Consider the following 19,004-nt stretch of genomic DNA (forward strand, 5'->3'; position numbering starts at 1 on the left):
AATAGACTAATTCTAGATATAGACTCAATAAAAATACTGCTAAAGTGTGACACAAACCAGCTCAGCATCAGCAATATGAGTATAAACTATTAGTAAATGGACTCAAGTTTCTCATGCTTTAGCTGCAAATGGGACTTTGGGCTATTGTTCTGCATTTTAAAAAAGCAACTAGCTCAGTTAGTCTTTCAAGTCTAACATCCAAATGTTCCTTAAAATGCTGTGTCAGAGATGTTCACTAATACAATTCAAAGGAGGCTGAGTAATTTAAAAAAGGTAGAGTGGTGCTGACTGTCAAAAATTATGAAATAACACTATTGTAAGGCAATGAAGGGAGGCGCACAGCACACCTCCCCCTTTTCAGAAGGCGTGCTTTAATGATATAAAATTACACACAGGAGGATATAAACCTTGACAGTAAAACAAAATCATGCACTCCGGGTATGGCCTCAAAAGCTGTCATGGATAAGGGGTCAAAACTAGGCATACATAAGTCATGTCAAGAGGTACCTACAATTTGGGGTGTTGTATCTAGGCTACTAATGGTCTCTGGATCAACAATCTAGCATTGGCCTATGAACATATGAACCTATAACAAATTTCTTTTGGCCATTCTGGAGTATAAAAATTGAAAAACTAATAATAACCACGTGTATTGAAGCAGGGGTATTAGTACTGAATAAAAGCTCATGATATGATGAAAACTATGTCTTCAGCTTTTGTGGTGAGTAGCTTAACCTTTACCTCAGAAGAACATTTACTAGTCCGAACTGAACATATACCAGCAGATGACATACATAATCAGTGACATTGTTGCAATGCCACATCTTTTCTCATGAATTATGCCATTGAGAATTACTGATCATACCTCTGGCTTAATAAATAAATAAAAACATACTGTACCTTTGTGCATACTTCCTTATGCATTTATTGAAGCCAATTGTATTTATCAGATGCCCTGCTCTAATCAATGTTTTCTTTCCTATCTTATTTGTTTCATAACAGAAACCCAGAGTGGGCATGGCGTTTGCTCTTGGATAATAATCGGATTTTCCTTCTTCTTTTTGATGATTACATTTCCCTTTACCATCTGGTTCTGCTTTAAGGTAAGTTATTTAGAGCTATTACAATGCTTGTATATTTGGTGACCTGTTATACAGATCATAAATTTGATTTTTCTTTTTGATACAGATTGTTAAAGAATACGAACGTGCTGTAATATTTCGCCTTGGTCGCATATCATCTGGAAGGGCAAAGGGACCTGGTATGATTACTTTGTATTTAACAAGGTGCTTTGATATGGGGATTAAGTAAATAGTTTACTTAATGTATCTGGAGCTCTGTTGAGTGGTAAAATATGTCACACTTTCATGCAAAAGCCCTTCTTCATAATCCCAAAGACTGTTACTTTGAATGCATGATTCATTTTAAACATTAATCAGTTCTCTGCACACACATAACCAACTTTTTTATTGCTGTGTTTGTTACTTTTTTACACGGGTGATCTTCTTATAAGCTGTTTATGCTTGATGCATACCTGAACACTTTATGAAAACCTAATAATCAATCTATATTTCTGATGTCTGTTTTGTTAAAAAAAAATTACAAAAATACAGACATTTTCTAAGTCATCTGAAATGGCCCGTGCAAGCTTTGGGGAGTAATACATTATTTAAATTTATACAGTGTTGTTAATTGCTAAAATGGAACTGATCAATCAAGTGTGTTAAAAGAACGGATAGACTAAAAGATTAACACAGAAGTTGGACAACTCAAAGTGTACTAATTTTTAACAAACTTACAATGCAGTTTTAATAAACACTTAGCAAGAAAAATAAACTGCCCTTATGTTGAATGCTTGACTAAGTATTTTTAACTCCAAATCATGGACTAAGCAATGTAAACAAACAATTCAGCAAAGAAATGGTCACCATTTATTTCTACTTTGAAAGGCAACAAAAAGTAAAAAGTACAGATACAGACTTGTCTGATCACACCAAGTGCTGTAAAACAGAAATCTCTTTTCAGTAAAACTGAAGACTGAATGGATTTTTAAAATAGGCATGGTATTGTAATAGTATAAATAATCTGAACTGGTATGCTGAAGATTCAAAAGGTTATATATATTTTTTATATCTTTAAAAGGCTTTTATACCACAGACAAATATTCATAAGTGACATTGAAAAGAAGCAAATAATATTCCATTGTGCATTATTGTTAGCACTGTTAGAAAAATGATATTGCTGTAAACCAACAGTATGGAGTCTGGCTTTTATTTCTACTTTCAAAAGCACATACATACCATGGCTAATTCTGGTTGCTGCTTCATTCATTATAAAAGGGGTATTTTGTCCAAGACTTGGAGAAGGGTGGAACTGTGAATAACTAGATTAAAACAGGAAAGGGAGAGAATTAAGGAGTTAAATGAATTAAATTAGCTTAACTATTTCAGTTCTGCTTAAATATTTGAGTTGCAGTTAGTGACCTGTGTGGAAATAATTATTTGTACTTTTCTGCTCTATTCCATTTGTTTACATTTTTACGTTTGTTCTGGGACCTTAGTCTTGTATTTTTATTAACAGTTGTGTGAAGATTGTGTTTCTGCATTATACTGCAGTTCTGTTTCCACAAATAGAATTACTTGTAAAAGGTATCGATTTGCATTTTAAACTCTGCTGGCCCATAGTCTTTTGGATTTATTTGCAGCGGTGGCAGAGTTTTGTACTGCTGTGAGATTTCGAGCCTTAGTCATTTATTATAGCATTTTTTCCATATAAAATGTTACTGGTACATGTCTGCATAGTCTGGTACCTTAAACTGTAGTAGAAGGTCAATAGTGAGGGAATTGTCTCTGCTCCGGTTTGTGCTACAGTGTTTTTATATTCTGTTTATCTTTTACCTGCTTAATGTTGCACTCTGTGTCTGTCCCATCCCCCTCTAATGCATTAAGCTCAAGTTTCTGAAAGAGCTCCAGCATTGCCTTTATTTGATTGTTTGCCTCTCTAGCTAGTCTGGTTGTGTATTCACAATCATACTACCCTTATTGTCGGTCTTGTTTTATAACAAGGCTGTGACTCCTCATCTCTTTCATTGCTGTTGACTGTCATATAACCTGTTTATGTACTCTTCCCACCTATTGTTTTCCATAGATCCATGATAATGAGTGCTCACCCAGTAAACCAGTATTGTTCTTGAGTAAACCTCCTTTGTTCCATATTGTCTCCTGCTCATTTTCCAGGAGCTTATCAAAGCTTGGAGTGAGTCCTAGCTTGCATTCAAGAAGTTGGTTCATAGGTTCATAGAGTGTTTACTTGTATCCAATGCCACCCAGGTAAACTGAAGTTCCTTTGCTAAATTGCACTTAAGTTATTTTGAGTGATCACTACTGTTTCCTGCTTTTATGTGTGCATTGCACTGACTTATTTATTTATTTTTGTAAAAAAAAAGTGTTTTTCCCATTGTTACTGCTGTAAGACTGTTTTGAAATTGTCTTCATCAAGGGATGTCCAGCTAGTTCTTTAAGTAGTTTGTGGTAGCATTGCAGTTGTGAGTCTCTTCTACTGTGTTTTTACATCAAAAGGACTGAGTTTATTTATCCTGTGGCAGGAGGTGTTTGTCTGGTCTATTTGAGTTAGGAAATACACAAAATGACTCATAGTGTAGTAATTATATTGGCCAGAGGGCTCAATAGTTAGTTTTCTGTTTTTTCTGTGCTGTTATATATTGTTCACATTTGCTTGGGTTAGTAGTGCCCTGTACAGTAGCAAACACCTAGTAAGAATGGCTCATAAAACCATACCATGTAAAGCAGCAATATAGCACAAATACTTTGCACGTTAGCAAGCTTAGAGCAGCTACTTGGGAATCAAGTGACAATACTTACAGATTTAGGTGAATTCAGTATTACATAAATATTAAAGTTAGAAGACTTCAATAGTGTTTAGCATAATGTGCTCTGATAAACCTCTCTTAATGGCCTCTAAGCCTAGAACTCTGCCCCATTGTAGCTCACAAATCGAAGGACTGGACAGTATGGATATGCAATTTTCTAACTTCTCTGTAGCCAGCTTGGTAAATATGGGCATTCTGAGACAATGCAGCAATTGTCTCATGTTTACTGACCACCACTTAATCCTTAAAGAAGCAGACACAGTACGTGAGAGATGTACTTACACAATGACACTGGAGGCTAAACTCTTGAATACAAGTGCACTTCAAGTCGTCCAAACCAGGCACACAACACCCATCTCACATAGTACACAACACACACATAGACTAACATATGTTGAGGCAGTTAAAAGCAATCTTCCTAAACAACAAAGATTGCCTAGATCACCCATCATCAAAGCTATGCTTCAGCAAGCCTAAAGGACATCCCTAAGGCAAACATACTTCCAGCACTCTTGTCACAGGGTACTCCATTGTAAAATATAATAATGCCCCTCTAACCAAGCTGAATAAGGAAATGATAACTGTTGGTTTCTTATCTGGTAGCCAGAATCTGCCAAACCAAGCATGCACTCAAGTCATTACACCACAGGTACCAGTATGATTCCATCATAATCCATGTAGGTGTAAATGACCTGAGATGTACCTCCCTGAACTATATGAAGAGAAACATTATGGAGCTTTCAGACTATGTGTCTTAGGCTGGTATGAGCCCAGCATTGGGCAGCATATTAACATCACCAAGGATGATGCTATAATGTGTGTAAAAATTAATTATTTCAACAACTGGCTGTTCTTCTGGTATCATTCTAAGGGGATCCAATATTTTCAGCTAGGGAGGACATGGTTAACAGACCATGTTGCTTTGCCAAGAATGGTCTGCACGTCTCCCTTCTAGGCTTTCAAAGACCAGCTAAAACTTAATTTACTCCCATAGTGCCTTTTTTAGGCAATGTCAAATTGACAAACCTAACGACATAGCAAAATCAACTCAACTAAACATCAAAGTGTTACTGCTCAATGCCAGGATCCTAAACAAAAAACTACACTGCCTTCAAGCTGTCCTCACACTTGAGAATATAGACATCTTTGCAGTTACCAACACATTGTTTAAAGTGGCAGACAGTACCCCAGCAGTGCAAGATTTCTGTGCCTTCCACACTTTTGGACGAGTAGTTGCACAGACAAGGCCTAAAGGTGGTGTCTTGGTATACATCAGTAACAAGCATACCTTTAGTGTGGTTAAACAGGGTGACACGCTGGAGGTCCTCCATGTGCAGATCACTATAGACAAAATCTTGTACCATATCTTAGCCAGCTATAGGTCATCCCCCATATCCCGAGAAGCTCACTATGAATACTTGGACCTACTGAAGACACTCACCATCCAACCTAACACCCTACTCATGGGGGACTTTAATTACCCCTTTGTAGACTAGGAATCCTACACAGTCTCAAATCTACAGTCACAGAGATTCCCAGATTTCTTAAATACAAACACCCTTGACCAAGCAGTGAATACACCCACTAAAGACTCCAACATACTGGACATTGTGCTTACAAATATGGGAGAGGGCTGCACCCCCCAATGTCTCATTCTCCTTGGTAAGTTCCAACCATAAAGCTGTATCCTTTGAAATCAAAAGCAGCTCACTTATCCCATTAAAACCAGTAACTGTTAGGAACTATTCCAAGGCTAATTATCTTTTATTAAATGACGGATGTCAAAATTCAATGCCACTCCAAACCCAGAGAGCACAGCAGCCTATGCTGAATTGCTGTCAGAAACTCTGTACAGCATTGTCAATGGCTGCATAGAGGCTGCTGTACCTACCAGAAGTCAGCCCAGGACTAACCTAGAAACAAACCACCCTGGTGGCATCCCAAATTAAACAGGATGTACAACAAAAAGAAAAAAATGATGGCAAAAATCAGGAAAAGTAATTCCCATAAAAATAGAAACTCTCTCATCAAAGTAAATAGGCAACCAAGAGTGCTGATTAAGTCAAGCAAAGCCCAATTTGAGGTTAAGATAGCCCCCCCCCCAGGTGAAAGATAGCCATAAGGCCTTCTTCAGCTATGTCAGAAACCTCATGGGCAGCACACAGCAATGTGCTGAACTGGTGGTTTATGGTCTCACATTTGCAGAGCCTAGGAGTATAGCAAACCTGTTGGCAGACAAACCGAGTTCCAACTTTACCACCCTCTCACCCCCAACCATCCCCTCAAAAATATCCTCAAACCTAACTCCTCCAGCTATAACTAGGGAGCATGAGCCGGCTGCATTCACTAAAGCCAAGAACATAGTCTCAATGGTTCCCAGTAACATCCCAGGATGCATCCTAAATAGTCTAAAATATGATTAATCAGAACCCTTGGAGTAATTATTTAATTATAGTCTTAAAACAGGCTTTGTGCTACATGAATGGAGGACTGCAATCGTCAGACCCTCTCCCCTTCATAAGGGAGGATTTTAAATAGATCCGGGAAACTACAGACGCATTAGTCTGACTTGTCTTATCTGCAAAGCCATGGACAGTATTATCATGGTAATTATCAGCAAGGACATAGGATACCTCCCGACTCTGGATCCATCTCAGTTTGGGTTTGTCAAAGGAAGGTTATGCTTACTGAATCTGGTGGAGTTCTTTAAAGGGTTACTAAGGCAATGGATGAGTGGACAACAGTATGTGCTGCCTACCTAGATCTGGCTAAAGCATTTGATACAATACACCACCCAGGCATTGTCAATAAACCTATATAACTAGGTATAAGCCCCTTTATAACACGCTGGATAGTTAGCTGGCTAACTGATAGGACCCACGAAGTTAGAACTGGTGCGGCCAAGTCCACAAAGAGGCCTGTCACTGGTATAGTCCCCAATGGCTCTGTGCTGAGCCCACTCCTCTTTGACATCTACTTCTTGAATGTCAAAGCTAATGTCAAAGGCCTTTGGCTGAATAAGTTTGCAGATGATTATAAACTGAGAGCAGTCATTGAATCCTCTCAAGATAAGAACACTCTTCAGGAAGGTCTAATGCAGAGAAGCACTTGGTGCCAAAGCCATGGCTTAAAACTCAATACCAAGAAATGCATTATAATACCTTTAGGGAAGTTTTCCAGCCCAGGTAACTACTTCATCAATAAAACAACCTTAAAAGTTGATTCACTAGTCAAGAATCTGGGAACTCATATAGATAGTAACCTAGCCTTTGAGCAGCATGTGTCCAAGGTAATAAGGAAATTCTTCTATGTCGCAAGGGCATGACATCGCGGTCCGAAGATATCATCATACCACTGTACTCAGCCCTCATTAGACCCATCGTAGAGTATAATACCCCCTTTGGTATGTACCTAATGAGACACAGGCAGCAACTGGAACATCCACAAAGGTTCCTTACAAAAAGAATACAAGGAGTAAACACAGTGGCCTATGCTGATCACCTCAAAGCCCTGTGTCTTTACTCAGTGTCATGCAGACTTCTAAGAGGTGATCTTTGCCTGGCAAACAGGGCATTCCTGGACCCTGTTTTGATGAACCTTTTGCACAACTGCAAAACAAGCAGCATCAGAACTACTAGATTAAAATACCTAAATTTTGCTTGTGACATAAATAGGACATGTTGGAGAGACAAATATGTTTCTCAGGGTATTCCCATTCTCTGGAACAGGCTCCCCATTCACGTGAAGCAGAGTTCCTCCCTATCCCTTTTTAAATGCAACTTGGACCAATGGATGGATAATTGGAAATTCACCCCGATCTGCATCCTATATCTCTGACAGACAGAGGAGATTAGTAATCACCACCCATATAAATCAAATTTGTGGGTCACATTTGGGTTACATGGGTAGGCTTATAAGGGCCCTAGTGATCATTAGCCTTGTATATACCTATGAACCTATGAACCTGCGTGCTCTTTATGCTGTCTAAGACACACACAGAATAAGGCTTAAGAATGGTTGGGCTAATTTTTCATCTTCTCTTGATGGCCACAAGGAGATGAATCCAAATGATCTCCACTATCCTACATTTGTGATGGATTCTAATTTCGTGTTGCCAAAGGCCTGTCCTCATGTCTTGGAATGGATCAGTTAATTGTGTCTGTCAAAAAAAAAATCTTAACTGATTGATTTTTCAGGCCTCTCTCCAGTCTAATGCTGCAGATATTAACACAGTCATTAAATAAGTTAAGGGTCATGTCAGCTGACAGGAAATGACCTAGATATTTGCACAAGGAAAAACAAAATGCAACAAAGGTTCTTTCTGTATTTTGTTAAGGAACTGTTCAAAAGGGTTGATAAATTGTAAAAATAAATATAATATATAAATGTTTGGTGTCCAATAAGGATATGGGCAGAAAGATCCACTGGGGTTTATTGAGCATGGATTAGTTGAATCCTTAAAGAGAGAGACTGGAATCTGCTCATTTCTATTCAACCAGGCCAATATGCTCTCTAGCAGACCTTTTATTGCCAGTCAGTAAACCAAATTATATGATTTTTTTTCATTTTCTGTTTTATGCACAGAAGGAAATGGTTCTGAATGTAGTTTGTTCTCTGCCTAATATGTAGTATTTGGGGCAGAACATATGTGTTGCCCAGGGCTCTTCCACTGAGTTGTTGAGTACTCATCTACTGTTTGCATGCTCATTGACTTACATTGACTACATCATGCTCTGATGATGAAGATTAGTTTCCCAGAGGGAACCCAAACTTTTTGCAGTGTGGATAAGGCTATGGCTGCACTCAAAGACAAAAGCTGGCTTTTGCTGCAGAGAACATGGAGTGGGCCCCACAGAAGGACAAGAGGAGTTGCCAAATTTTAACGCAGATTGCAGTTTCTCTGGAACACAAAAGGACCAAGACTTGTGTTATAGGCCTTTTCCTGCATGGTTTGGAGGTTGGTGTAGTGGGGTTATCAACCAAAGCTCTAGAGTATATCCATCATCACCTAACATAACATATTTTACATGGCCTGCTCCATGCTTACATGGTACTTGGGTGTATAGACATGTTTATCTAGCATGTCTGTGCACATACATTCAGCTGATCCTGTGGAAATCTCCTTACAGGAACCATGGTATTGGTCAGATATGTGCCAAATCTGAGACTCATGTGAATTGTCCATGTGGTGCATGGACACAAATTTCCTGGGTATTACAGGCTACATGGATGTTCAGGGAGTGAAAACCTTTCCTGTTGATGTATCTCAGACTCCCTGAACCAAGTAAGGCCTTGGCAGTAATATGTAAACAATGTATGGCTCTCAGGACCTCAGGAAAATGGACTATCTCATAAAAGGCCTGCATGGTGTCAATCCTTTCCTCTGATAGTATAAAAATGAATGCTCTTTGATCTTTAGTGAAGCACTTTGGATTGTACACATAGCTTAGGTGAATGTCTCCAGATGCAGTAGTTTTGCATGACATGCACCTCTTACTACTGCCTGAATGTGTTATGATGCTGTATTCTTCTCTCTCCTCGGCTCACCATTTTAGTAGAATGCATGCTGTTAGCAATCACTTTCAATTGCAGTCTTTGGGTGCTAAAGATTTTTAATTCTTTTGAAAACTATGATGATGTTTAGTGGAAGCTCCTCTATCCCACTAAATAATCACACCGGCTACCCTCTTCCTCCACCCAAGGATGGGAGGGAAGGGTCACATAATGGTAGGCAGTATGGCATTTCTTTCAATGTCAGATAAGGAGTTAGCTCATTTTTCTGGGTGATATGAACTGTGTCTCTTCCACCTTGACTCCAGCACAGAGGAAGCCCTAGCCTCCTTTGTACTTGCTAACTACTTGGTTGTGACTTTACCTCGACAGACCTTGGCAAAGATAATATTTCTGGTTCTAGGATTAGTTCCCATTGTTCATATTGCCATGGCACAAATTTGCCAGACTAACAAGAATTATGTAACAGAGGACCCATTAGCTCAGTTGTCCTCTTTGTGGATCTTTACTTTCCCTTATATAGACCATGAGGCTTTGATCACTAACATAGAGCCTTTAGACGTCCTACCTCTTTGGACTTGGCATTTCTTCCCATATTATATTAGATGATCTGACTTGAAAGGCTTTGTTTGGTATAGAAATTCTTGCAACTTCATGAAGGACGTTTCAGTACATTCACTATCCTGTGAGATGCACTGAAGTATTTTCTATATGCTAGTCTGCATACTTAGACAGACAGCGTCTGCAGTCCCTGAACATAGGTCTTAGTTCTTTGGTTTCTACAATCACAAGGCAAATGCATGTACAACTACAGGTCCTTAAAGGAAATATTGAGTTGTATATAAATATTAAGACTGAACTGATGATGGACCTCTTGCATATGCAGCACATTGATGTTTGTCCTAAAGTTTACAGCCAGCTGGAACAGTAGTGCTGAGCAAAATCCAAGCAACGTATGGCCTCCACTCCTTAGATCTTGGCAGATAATGTTCTGATATCAGTGTTTTTTTTTTACTCTTGAGCTGTTGAGGTTGTATTTTGTGATTGTATGTCTAGGAACAATGAGCAAGATAAGAATATCCTGATGAAATGTTAGGCCCAGAGGTCTTAGAACACTTTTATTTGGCATCACTTCACACTACTCAAGTCTGGCAGCCCCTATTCATAAAAGGTGAACTTGCAGCTGCTCTATCAAACTGAAATTTGAGAAGGTGCCAAGGGCCAATGGCTTGCTGGGTGAGTTTTATAAGCACCTTCACCTTTACCAATTAGGCGTCTGTGGAGTTCTTATAACTGTGTTCTTTCAAAAGGTGATTGTCAGCCTGTGTGGAAGTATTTCTTCTAGTTCCATTTTGAAACTAATTAAGGTGGCCCAAGAACTTGTCAAATATTATGCAATTACTTTTCTGAACATTGATTATAAGCTTTACATATCAGTGCACCTGAATCATGAAGGATTAATTCGTGGAAGAACTCTATAGTGTAGTACTTGTAAGGTTTGGTTACAGTTGGAGGAGGGGAGTAAACACACCCAAACTTTGGCAGTGCTATCCTTGAATATGGAAAAGGCTTTTAATAATGCATATGGGTCATGCACATTTAATATCCTTATGAGATATAATTTTTCAGATAACCAAATTACTGTCCTGCAGACTTTATACTGGAACTCTTCTATCAGATGATGGTTTTGTTCTTTCATTTTAGCTCTAATATCTAGTATGTCAGAGTTCATCCCATCCTGATTTTATTCATTCTAGCTGTGGAGTCCCTAACCATTGCTGTAAGTAGTTTGTCTATCCCTCATAATAACATAACAGATAATAGTGTTCTGGAAAGGTGTGATACTTTGACCTTCTACTTTTTATATAACCCTGAGATTGTCATACATAAAGTCTGCTCAGTTTTTATTATCCTGCGAGACTGTCTAGTTACAAGATAAATTTGGCAAAGTTAGTTGCTATTATTGGTCATTTTCTTTTTTAATGATGCTTAAAAAACACATCTATTTGTCTTCGTGGTGTCCCCTAACTTTAAATATCTCGGAGTTCCAATGTCCAAGACTCAAGTATTCACAAATGATTTATACAATCTAACACTACAGACCACCTTATCTGAAGATTTAAGACTTTGCTGTACCTGGAAACTGTCACTTTTTCTCTGTCTTATACTTAAGATGATGTTATATAGCAAGCTGCTGTTCATTCTTCAGTTCCTTCAAGATTGCTTCATAAGATTTTAAGGAAATTGGATAAATGCTTTATTTTCTGGGGCTCACCTTTAAACTTTGTGTTGGATTTTTGTCAGACAGCAATCTTACAGACAAGGGTGGTATCAGTATTGCTACTTTATTGGCCTACTATCAGGAATGTATTGCTTGTAGTCTCCTCTTTTGTTAGCATCTTATGGAAGACCCTTTTTTAGTTCCCCTGCAGGTCTCAGCAGTCTAGTAAGAAATAAAATGGCCTCTATCCGCCACGTCAGTAAACTTATACTGAGTGTTTTAGCCTACGAATGGCAATGGAGTTTGAAACCAATCAATTCTTCACAATATGTCAATACTGTTATTTTTGTAAATAGTTCTTTCTTTTTTTTTTTTTTTTTTGGTTGTTTTAAAAATTATTACTGTAAATTTCTTCCATCATTAATTGCATGTAAGTTTTTTCTCTTGTTGCTTGTTATTATCAGTTTCAAGATTTTTAGATTGTCACATACATGTATTGTTAAAATATTGTATTTTCACTTGCAAAAACAATAAAAAAATATGAAAGATAAAAAATACTGTTATTTTTTTGCTCACAAGGGGCTGGTTTCCATCACTAGTAGATGATGGCTTTTGGGCCTTTCCTTTATTCCCTCATGATGGTCTTCCAAATTCTTCTGCTGCACTAATTTCTTTTCTACTTGGTCTCTGGTGGAATATATAGATAAAGATGTTCTTCCATCTGCCTGTGGGTATGGACCTTAAAATGTTTTAGGATGTTCAGGGCAAGTATCATCTTGAATCTGGGCTGAAGTGCTACTTGGTATCAGCTACATCAAATATATTAAGGGAGAATTCCAAACCAGAGTATCTTCACTTCCATCTCTACTCCCCCCACACACACACACACACTTAGTGTCTATCTTCCTCAAGTGATATTGTGAAGCATGTTTCATATCTATGCATCCCCACAGTGGTATCTTTTCTCTTACATTATTTATTCTATAGTGCCAAGGAGATATCTTCTATCTATTGGGTTTCATATATTCAAGAATTCTGCAGCCTTACAGGCACTTTTGGAGAGGGCTGTTGGAGGCCTATAGAAAGATGCAGTGAAAGCCCACTCTGTTTTCAGTAGAATTACTTTTATTTTATTCATTTATTTTAATTTGGTAGCTCAACTCCCTTATATGAGGTTTAAGGCCTTTAGCATTTAATTATGAACATGGCTGCCAGGAAAGCTATCACCTGATGTTGTAAATCTTCATTGTTTCTTATACTGCTGCCTTTTGGGGTATTGTTTTCCAAATTCAGTAGGCAGAACTCAAGGCTGCAGAAAGGAAATATGCATAATATGAAGAGACACATCTTTGGGTGACATGTATAGATTTTTGGGTTCAGATGATAAAAATTACTGCCTCTCTATGGTTCTTGATAACTAGCCTACACAAGGGTCCATATGGGTTAGCATAATTAGTTTTCATTTGTCCTATCCTCTTTGTCTTTGGTAAGGCAAGCGTAGTATCGTAATGTCTCGGGTCTAACTCATATCACTCTTGTTAAGTGTTGCAAACACCATTCTGTTATTTTAAAGATATTTCACCTGATAATGTGAATTTATGTGCACTTGTCCAGTTCATTACAATTAAAGATCATAAACTGTTTTGCATAATCATTTATATGCTGTTTCACTGAATGTTTATAATGTTTTTTCTGTGTTTGGACGAATTTTGTAACTATGTTAAATAAACATAAAAATATGTTTTGTCTCTGTTGAACTGTGCTTGAATCACTATGTGATGTGTACATATTATTCCACACTGCTGTATAACTTTGTTAACTGCCATGGACTCCTTAATTTCTTATTGATGTATTCTACATTCATTCACATCTCCAAATGTGATGTCATGGCAGTCACTGTGACAATGTGAGGTATTGCTAGCTATGGCAGGAGAAGTAGGGCAGTGGGTGTGCAACATATCCCAGCACATCTAGCTGGAATTTTGTAAAGAATTATATGTCATTTGAATATCAAACTGATTTGTACAAATGTTTGTATTGAAAAACGTATTATTGAAAAAAATGTACCAACAGTGGGTCCTGACTGAATTGTAACTGATTAAATATATATGTTTTAACAGAGGTTACTGGAAGAGAGGAGGTTAATCTCAGTCCAGCTAACTTTGAAAAATAGTAAGAAATTAAATTACTTAATTTAGGCCATAGAGATTGTATCTTACAGTTGTGACTGCAGCCAGAGACAAAATGTTTGTACCAGAAAATGGTATATTAATTCCTGTAGGAAGACTGGAAGGGTTTCATAGTTTCCATATGCTATAACACATCTCAGTAAAGCTCTATCTTTATGTATGGTAACACATATGTGTTAAATTCTAGCACAGTTTCTAGTATTGGGGATAGCATGGGAACCAGATATCAGATGACCAGATGTATGTGATGTCATTCTGTAATCCAGACTGAAATGATCTTTTAATACTAGATGAGACTGAAGTCTCATTGCACTCTGTTTTTGGAATCTGACATTTAAGAATCACTCACCTACTTCATCTTGCCTTACTCCAGTAAGTGAACCAGGGAATAGTAATTCTTTAGATCAGTCAAGAAAATATAGTGAGATTAGTTAAGTACTGTTTTTCTGTATCTGTGTGAATCTATTCATCTATGTTATTTTAATATTTCCTGTGACTGAAACTCTGGTGTTTATTGTAGATAAATATTTAGCATTTTCATGTTCTTTTATTATTTATTATTAATATATATTTAAACTTTCCATTGTTGCCAGACCTTTATAGAATATTTTAACCTCTGAGAGTACTTATATTTATTTGGTGACACTGTGGTCACTCCTGAAAGTCTTGCTGTTTGGTCAACATTACCATTTGTATTAATATTAATTTCACTCAGTATAATTGAATACCCTTGTAAGAGCCTTACAGTAGCTGGCTTTGGAGTGTCTGGTGGCAGTAACTACCTTATAGTCTGGGCAAAGGGTAGCAGAGCAAGTAAATCTGTGCCAGCCTTTCCCAGGTGTGTGTGTGTGTGTGTGCAAATCAAATCTCAAAGAGTGTGTATCAGCTGCTTGGAGCAGGGACACATAATACTAGTTTCTTGGAGAGGGTGCTGGAGAACTTGGTTTGGACACTCAGCTGAGGACTCAACACTACAACTGTGCCAGTGGGTAGTTTCACTGGGGCCCTGGAGAGAGAGAGAGAGAAATCCAGACCCCAGACTAAGTGTGTTCCCTGTGTGCTCTTAAGAGTAATTGTGCTTGATGTGGGGAGCTGCTTCTGGAAATACTGGGTGTATCCATTTTTTTCCAAGTGAATATCCCTCTCCAGTGTCAGTGGTGAGGGTTTAGGCTCCTTGATTAGTGGCCCAGAGAGAGGATGTCACATATTGATGAGCAGTGGTGTGGATATTAATTGAACTTCTATAGCCTTTAAGCAGTTGTCACCGAAGGTGTGTACACTGTCAGCAGCCACAAGGTAAACATACAGAGTTCCATTATCACAACTGTTTTATTTATTCTTTGTCAGTTTAGTTTAGTCAGGGAAAGCAGGGAAAGATGTCAGGAGAGGATTATGGCAAGCTGACAAAGAACCAGTTGGCCAAGGTGTACGAAGCCAAAGGACTGGTGCATGCCAACCTGACTAATGAGGAAATGATTTCAGCATTAGTCGCAGCTCAGATCAGCAACAAGGATGATAACCAGTTTGGTGGTGGGAATTTGCAGCTCTCAGAAACAAGACAGTTCACCTTTTACTCAGAGGACTTAAAAATCCATCTGGAGTTAAAGACTTAAACTGGAGGCCAAACATTTGGAATTAGAATCAGCAGAGAAACTGCAGAATCTGGAGGCTGAAGAAAATGACAGACTGTGGCATTTGGTGACAGAAGAAAATGAGAAGCAGCATCTACATGAGAGGGAAATGCTGACTCTTCATCATAGAGGTAATGGGAGGGGAATAACTGAACCCCAGAAGCAATAAAGGTCAGTAAATTTCTTACACAATTTACAGAGGGTGATAATTTTGATACTTTTATTGATATATTCAAAAGAGTATGTAAACAGTATAATGCTGACCAAGGGCTCTGGGTACGGTTCCTGACCCCCTTACTCCATTGTAAAGCTGTAACTGCTGTTTCTAAATTGTCTGATATTGATTGTTTAGACTGTAATAAAGTAAAACATTGTTTATTAGAATGTTTTAAGCTAACACCTGAAGCTTATAGAATAAAAGGTTTTGTGAGCATAGACGCAAGGCACACGAAAGTGTATGTTATTATATTGCTGACTTAAGCACTTGGGTGAGTGGATGTCAGGTCACTACTTTCGAAGGGCTGGCAGACCTTTTGGTGAGGGAACAAGCCCTTAGCACTTTACCTGAGGACATGAGAATCTTGTTGGCAGACCATGAGTGTAACTGCAGATGAGCTGGGGAAAAAGGGGAATCTTTACTTAGCAAGCAGGGCATCACTGCACAGAAAGGCCATATCCAGTGCTGCACATGGATATAAGGGAACCCATGGTAGGTAGTGTAAACCTCCCCAACAGAGTCCACCAGTAACATTGGAAGCCACTAGTTCAGGTACACAGCCAGGATCAAGGGTTAAATGTTTTAAATGAAACCAGTGGGACCATGTAGCATATAGATGCCTAAGGAAGCAAGGTGGGGAACAAAAGGTGGGGGAGCCAGCAAGTGGAAATAACAGCAGTTTGGCTACCAACAAGTTTTCTGCACTGCACGTTTTCTCAGCTAATTTTGAATCTTTCCATTCTTTATGCATCCCTCTTGTGTCACTGAAAATGACACTTGCAAAAGACAAGAAATTATTTTCCTTCTAAATTCCAATACCACTTAAAAATACCCCCACTGGGTCATTTTCCAGTACTTATATTGTGAGGTAGTAATCTTTACCTGTTTGCCCACTATTTATTTATCTGAAAGCATTACTATGGCATTCATTTTTATATAAATATCTAATTCTCTATTATCCTCAAAGGTCCCCAGATTTTGAAATTCTGTGGAAAATCGTGTTGAAATCAATATAGACCATTTCTATAATTTCATACTAGCATAATATCCTGCTTGCACTTTTGCAGTAGTTGGAAGACGTGCTTGCCATAACCTCTGCTCATATCAATACAATATATTTTGAGCTGTATAATCTGTTAACTCAGATATTCACCAGTCCTTCATCTTTAATCTTTATAACTTTCACCATATGATGTTAAGGTGGGGAGCTGCAGATAACCATCTGTTCTCTGATCAGCCATAGGTTCACAGGTACATAGGTATACAGGTACACAGGTAAGTATGAGGCTAGCTGCCCATGCAGGCCATTTTAAGCCTAGCCAGTTTTCCTCTTTGTATTCAAATTAACCAATTCCATTTGGTTAGAGATTGGCCTTACCCATCACAGTCCTGATTTTGTTAAGAACCCTTTTGGAATTAATTAATTATTATTTAAAACTGTAGCAGGTCTGACTGAGCACCCATTCCTCCCAAGCTTCCCCATTTCTACTATGTGCAAGCACTTGCAGGCAGATGAATCCCACTATGATCTTACATTTCCCATAAAATCTATATGCGTCTTTTATTCAAAATCATTACTGTTTTGTAACAATTTTCTTTAACTTGCCATGTAAATGCTGAGCAAAAAATATTTGCTTAGGATGAATGTGACTGCTTTTCCTGATCCTTGTATCTAAAGCTCCACCTTCTTTCTACTTAAAATATCTCCTCTGGCCTTCTTTTTATTTGTGTACATACCTAATACACATCGTTTGAAAATGCAGGGAGAACCATTATGGCAGAAAACTGAAGCAGGAATGTTACTAGTAAGATAAGCAAAGCTACAACCAAAAGGTTAGTTGTGTACAGGATGTCATTTATAATTTTTGTGCGTTTACCTATATGTCAAGTTCTTTTTCTCACTGCCCACAATATCTTGCTTGTATTTTTATATACACAGTAATGCCTGCAAGCATTTGTCACCGTTTTGTAAACCACGTCATTCTTCCTTTTCTTTAGTGTTTGCTCACTGTCTTGGTATTGACATTTATTGCGTTTAATGCTCCAACTTTTCACGTACCTACCTCCTGTGCTCATTGAAACAATCAATTCTTATTCTTTCAATAATCCACTAGCAGGCCCATTAGTTATATTAGTTTATCCACAACAATGACAGTTTACCCACAAAGGCAAAGTCAGAGGGGATAATCAGCAATGTAGTTGTAAAAACGAGTATGACTGATGGGCCTGGTGGCAATTACTACAACAGTTCCAGCCCTTTTTGGAGATTGGTTTTGAAGCGATATTTAATACTTATTTACATACATAGTCTTACAGCTCTCTTTCTGTATTCCTGAGTCAGCTTGTGCAATTTATTTCAGCTGTAGTTCTCTGATTTCTTGCTAACTGAAGCAATCACCCATTCTGTAAGAATTATCTCCAGTCCTGCCCCATCAGGAGTTGGCTTTATTAGCTGTGCTATGAAAGATGCACCGAGGATTAAGTTGCCCATATTAAGAAGCTGTAGCTGGGGATGGTGGGGTGTGGGGATGGGTATAGGCTGGGGTTTTCCAGCAGCTTCAGTACTCTTACTCTCATGTTGTGCCAGTCTGCTACAGGTACCTTATCTACATTCATTTTATAGTAAATAGGTGTGCAACTTTAAGTGTATACAGGAACTTTACCTCCATTTCCAGGTTTATTTATTTATTTTACACTTTGTCGAGTGACTTAGTCCCAAAAGAAGAAGCACCACAGTGTATCCGACTGCCCAAATAAATCCTGCAAGCATGATGAAATAACGTACTGTTTATTACAAAAACAAAAAATCACATAAAGCGCTTTTCATCAGGCCACATAGCCCAACTTCTTCAGATAATTGTACTACATAGAAATTTGAGTTAAGTTGATAATTGTTAAATGTAGGTTGATTGACCAACCTTTTTATATGGTTCACACTGTCAGTTGCTGTGTTTCTGAAGAAGTCAAATTTAAAGCAACAACACACATGACAGTTGACAAATGGGTAAAACCTATGTTCATAATCCTAATGAAAATGATAGAATCAGAAGGGAACAGAAAACATATACACTTATTAGTTTAAAACATATATAGTTTTGTTAAAAAAATATTCAAATAAATTATTATTGAGTATTTCAGAAGGTATGAAAAATGTATGTAATGTTATGTTAAAATAAGCACTACCTAAATAAATGGGCCTACTTTAAATAACCGAACCGACACTTCACCGACACGCAGAAGACCGAGACGAAAGGACTGAAAAGCAAGTTGATCGAAAAGGTGATTTGCCGACAGCCGAAAGACCGACAAGGGCAACGTGTGAGCGCGACTCAGTAAGTGTGCAATA

The 19,004-nt window shown here is 38.1% G+C and overlaps 1 protein-coding gene across 1 annotated transcript in view; it reads left to right on the top strand.

The window, feature by feature from the left end:
- LOC122802453 (stomatin-like) overlaps positions 1–19,004 on the top strand; it is a 183,041-nt gene that overhangs the window by 91,926 nt on the left and 72,111 nt on the right. The window contains exons 2-3 of the mRNA XM_044072075.1: positions 1,003–1,103; positions 1,189–1,261. Of these exons, the coding sequence (XP_043928010.1) occupies positions 1,003–1,103; positions 1,189–1,261 (174 nt within the window). The remainder of the gene's footprint in view (positions 1–1,002; positions 1,104–1,188; positions 1,262–19,004) is intronic.

Source organism: Protopterus annectens, chromosome 5.part0, assembly GCF_019279795.1.
Source record: "Protopterus annectens isolate FY-2018-M chromosome 5.part0, PAN1.0, whole genome shotgun sequence".
Classification (NCBI taxonomy): domain Eukaryota; kingdom Metazoa; phylum Chordata; order Ceratodontiformes; family Protopteridae; genus Protopterus; species Protopterus annectens.